Genomic DNA, 3,831 nt, shown 5'->3' with positions numbered 1-3,831 from the left:
CCGCCGGCCGCCGGGCCGCCAGCGCCGGCCGCAGAGCTCCGGGTGCCCGGGCGGGGGGCCATGCCGTGCCGGAGGGAGGAGGAAGAGGAAGCCGGCGAGGAAGCGGAGGGGGAGGCAGAGGAGGAGGAGGAGGAGGAGGACAGCTTCCTCCTGCTGGAGCAGTCGGTGACGCTGGGCAGCTCGGGCGAGGTGGACCTGCTGGTGGCCCAGATCGGCGAGACGCTGCAGCTGGACGCGGCGCAGGACAGCCCGGCCTCCCCGTGCGCGCCCCCGGGGCCGCCGCTGCAGCCCCCGCGGCCCCCGGCGGCCGTGCGGGCGGACAAGGCCCGGCCCCCGGCGCTGCCACTGCTTCTGCCGCCGGCGCCGGCCGAGCCGGTGGGCCCGGCGCCCCCGGGGGCTCTGCGCTGCGCCCTCGGGGACCGCGGCCGCGTGCGGGGCCGGGCTGCGCCCTACTTCGTGGCCGAGCTCGCCGCAGGCCCCAGCTCGCTGTCCCCACTGGCCCCTCAGCCCGGCTTTGACGGGCCTTCGGGAGCGGACAAGCGGGGCGCCCCGCAGCCGCTGTCGGGCCCGTGCCGGCGAGGTTGGCTGCGGGGCGCCGCCGCCTCCCGCCGCCTGCAACAGCGACGCGGGCCCCAACCCGAATCCCGCACGGGCGACGACGACCCGCACCGGCTCCTGCAGCAGCTGGTGCTCTCGGGGAACCTCATCAAGGAGGCGGTGCGGAGGCTTCATTCGAGACGGCTGCAGTTACACGCAAAGCTTCCCCAACGCCCGCTCACCGGGCCTCTGTCGGCCCCGGTGCATGAGCCCCCTTCGCCCCGCAGCCCTCGCGCGGCCTGCAGCGACCCCGGAGCGTCCGGGAGGAGGGCGCAGCTAAGAACTGGCGACGGCGTTCTTGTCCCCGGCAGCTAACACCCCGGGAGTGGCCACAGCGCCAGCCTCTGCCCGGAGGGCACGGGATTCCCCTGAGGGCTGCATCTCTACTCAGACTGGTGAACTCGCGTTTTTGGAAGTGGGAAAATAAGCCAATGGAGACGAGGAATGGAAAACCCGCGAATATTTTCGCGGGGAACTAATGGAGGGCCCCGATGCGTTTGAAAAACAGAAGAACTTGGCCCTATTTGAGGCAGATTACAGAACGCACCCCAAGCTCACGTTCAGTACTACTCCTTATTTGGCGTGACCAGCCCCAGCAGTGTAGCGTGCGGTTCCACGTCTTCTCTCGGGGCCCTCCAGCCCGGCGACCATGTGGCCACACTCCACGCGTCCCAGGATCGCCGAGCGCCCAAAGGACGAGGATGATCCCAGTTACTTGCTTTACCTTTTCAGGGCTGGTTCCTGATCCACTTTGGGGGAGGGGAACATGAGTAGACAGGCCATCATTTCAGGGAGAACCTCAAACTGCCAGACTTGAACATTTACGACTCTTGAAAAAAACCCATCTCGTGTCTTGTGGGTGCTGGTTCTTAATACAAAACACGCGGTGCCATGAAAGGACCTTTTGGGGAGTTGAATAGGAGTAACGTTTGCTCTGCCTCCGCGTTGCAACTGGCTGCGGTTCTCGGAGGGGCGGGGGAGGGTCCCGCGCGCGCTGGGGAGGGGAGGCGGGAGCGGGCGCTGCGGCGGCAAGGGTAAGGTGAGCCCTGGAGCGAACCCTCCTTCCTCTCTAAAATATTTTCACAGCCGGCCCCCTCCTCCTCGGGTTCAAGGTCTCTGATTCCTCAGCGCCCGCAGGGTTCCGGGGCTCCAGGAGAGCAGAAGAGTTGCCGGGTTCTGCCTGTACTCGGGAGAAGTGCTCGGTGTTTTGCAAGTGCTGGAGTCTCCTAAGGACACGCGCACCGCGGCCACCGCGGGTGTGGGGGAGGCGGGGACGTGCCGGGCGCTGGTGCCTTCCGCCGGCGGCCGCGCCCGGGGCTTTCATAGACACTGCCCAGAGTCTTAGCCTCGGGGCCCGGCACTCCTGCTCGGCTCTGCTGTCCTACTCCTAGCGGGTGGCGCTGGCGCTCCTTGGGGCCCCGGCTGGGGGCTGGGAAGACGCCACGTGACGGGCACTCCGGGGACACAGCCTCGCACAGCAGCTTATAATGGACTCTCCGGGGCCATTTGCAATAACAGCTGCAATTCCCTGGATAGACGGAGTTGATGTCCTCCCTCTGCCCCTCCCCCAGCCATGCCAGCTCGCCTTTGTAAGTGAAGGAAACCGAGTAGAAAATGTGACCCTCCAAACGGAGAAGCTGCAGGCTTTGCCATTGTGAAGCGTGGTGAAGTGTTTTTAACATACTGTTCACTTACTCCGAGGGATCGAAAACCGTTTTGTTGGTGTTTTAGTTTTAAAAGATTCAATGGCTTGTTCATCATCCAGATGTGGCTATTGACGTATCTACACTTCGCACCGGAGTGTCTGGAATTGTGGCTATCCTGATTATAGGATTTTAACTTAACTGAAATACTTGTTTTTAATAAATGCATTGGGGTTTTTGTTGGGGTTTTTTGGTTGGTTGGTTGGTTGATTTTATCTTACTCTTGCCTCCGGTCGGAAAGATGCACAGAACACATTTCTCTAATCCATAAACCTAAAAACACTTGAAATCCTTGTCAGCCTGGCTTGTGGATGGTAATTAGAGTGCCTTTGTGTCTGAGCAGCTCCCTAGTTAAGCAGGGTCTGCGTGGCTGGGTGTGTATTAGTGCTGGCATGAAATTAAATGAAAGTGAGGTCAGGTTTTGGACCAATCCCATTCACTAAAACCTTAGAGCCTTTTGGATTACTAGTCCGTGATGGAGCTGTTTTATGAAGCTGCCTCTGCGTGTATTGCAGAGGACATCAGATCAGCCCATCACCGCGGACTGGGAGGCTCATCCCTTTTTTTTTTCCTTTCTACTGTGGTCATTAAGTGGACTTGTTTCACAAGGCAGTCCTTAAGGCTGGGGCAGCTCTTGGGTAGGGGCTGATCAGGCTACAAACCCACTGTGGGAAAGCTGGCTGGCGGAGTCTGAAAGGACTCCTCTCTTTGCCCTTGGCATGTTTGCTACCATTCTCTCCCTAAGCGGTGACCTAACAGCCCGTCTGCCCCTCCCTTTCTGAGTTACTTCAGTCTGTTCCCTCCCGGAAGGAGCCACACTAGGCGACAGATTATCCAGGGTTCAAGGCTGCTTATTACATGGGGTCCTTGGACAAGTTGCTCAACCTCTGTGGGCTTTGGTTTCCTCCTCCATAAAACAGACGAGAAGTGAGATGAGGAAAAGGTTCATGGTGACTGGCACGTACTGGAGATGAACAGTCTCTAGTCCCTACTTCCTTCCTTCCCAGGACTGCCTCTTGGTAGCCAAACGACTGGGTCCTCAGTTTCTCATGGAAGAAGAGCATGCCATGGTCCTAACAATGCTTTCTGGGTTGACTGCTATGATATAGTCCTGATTTTCTAACACCCTTTCGGACTCCCTGCCTGGTGTCTGTACCTCCCCATTCTCTCAAATACACCCACAGCCCCTGATGGCCTGTGAGAAGTACCTCCAGAGCACACCGAGCCAGCTAGTTCCCACAAGCTGTCCAAGAAGGGCTGGGGGGCGCTTGTCCAGTGCCGCTCAGCAAGGGAAGGCTGATTATGGAGGCTCCTACACAGACTGAGGAAGGGAGACGGGGGGGCTCCAAGGGTGCACGTGGCTGCCACCTCTGGGCACTGAGTAGGAGGGAAGTGGTCAGGTGCTGGCTGCCCCTGGCACTGGAGGAGCCCTGAGGTCCTCAGCCCCACTACTTAAGTGGGGATGGGGTTTCCTGGAGGTCAAAGGCTTAGGAGCAGTCCAGGGCCAAACTGGCCATGATTCGATGCCCCT

The 3,831-nt window shown here is 60.0% G+C and overlaps 1 protein-coding gene across 1 annotated transcript; it reads left to right on the top strand.

Annotated features, from left to right (window-relative positions):
• The first annotated feature begins 11 nt into the window (after window positions 1-11).
• Window positions 12-2,478, top strand: FRAT1 (FRAT regulator of Wnt signaling pathway 1). The gene has a single exon (XM_006738315.3). The coding sequence runs from the start codon at window positions 61-63 to the stop codon at window positions 910-912; it is 852 nt and encodes a 283-aa protein (XP_006738378.2). The 5' UTR covers window positions 12-60; the 3' UTR covers window positions 913-2,478.
• Window positions 2,479-3,831: the final 1,353 nt, after the last annotated feature.

The sequence above is a fragment of the Leptonychotes weddellii genome, unplaced genomic scaffold (assembly GCF_054177405.1).
Source record: "Leptonychotes weddellii isolate Sample4059 unplaced genomic scaffold, ASM5417740v2 HiC_scaffold_3424, whole genome shotgun sequence".
Taxonomy (NCBI): Eukaryota; Metazoa; Chordata; class Mammalia; order Carnivora; family Phocidae; genus Leptonychotes; species Leptonychotes weddellii.
Note: the sequence above shows the minus strand (reverse complement) of the source record. Positions and strands in the feature narration are given on the sequence as shown.

Excerpts from the sequence above, each read along its gene's own strand:
- FRAT1 (XM_006738315.3), top strand. The coding sequence starts at position 61 with ATGCCGTGCCGGAGGGAGGAGGAAGAGGAAGCCGGCGAGGAAGCGGAG.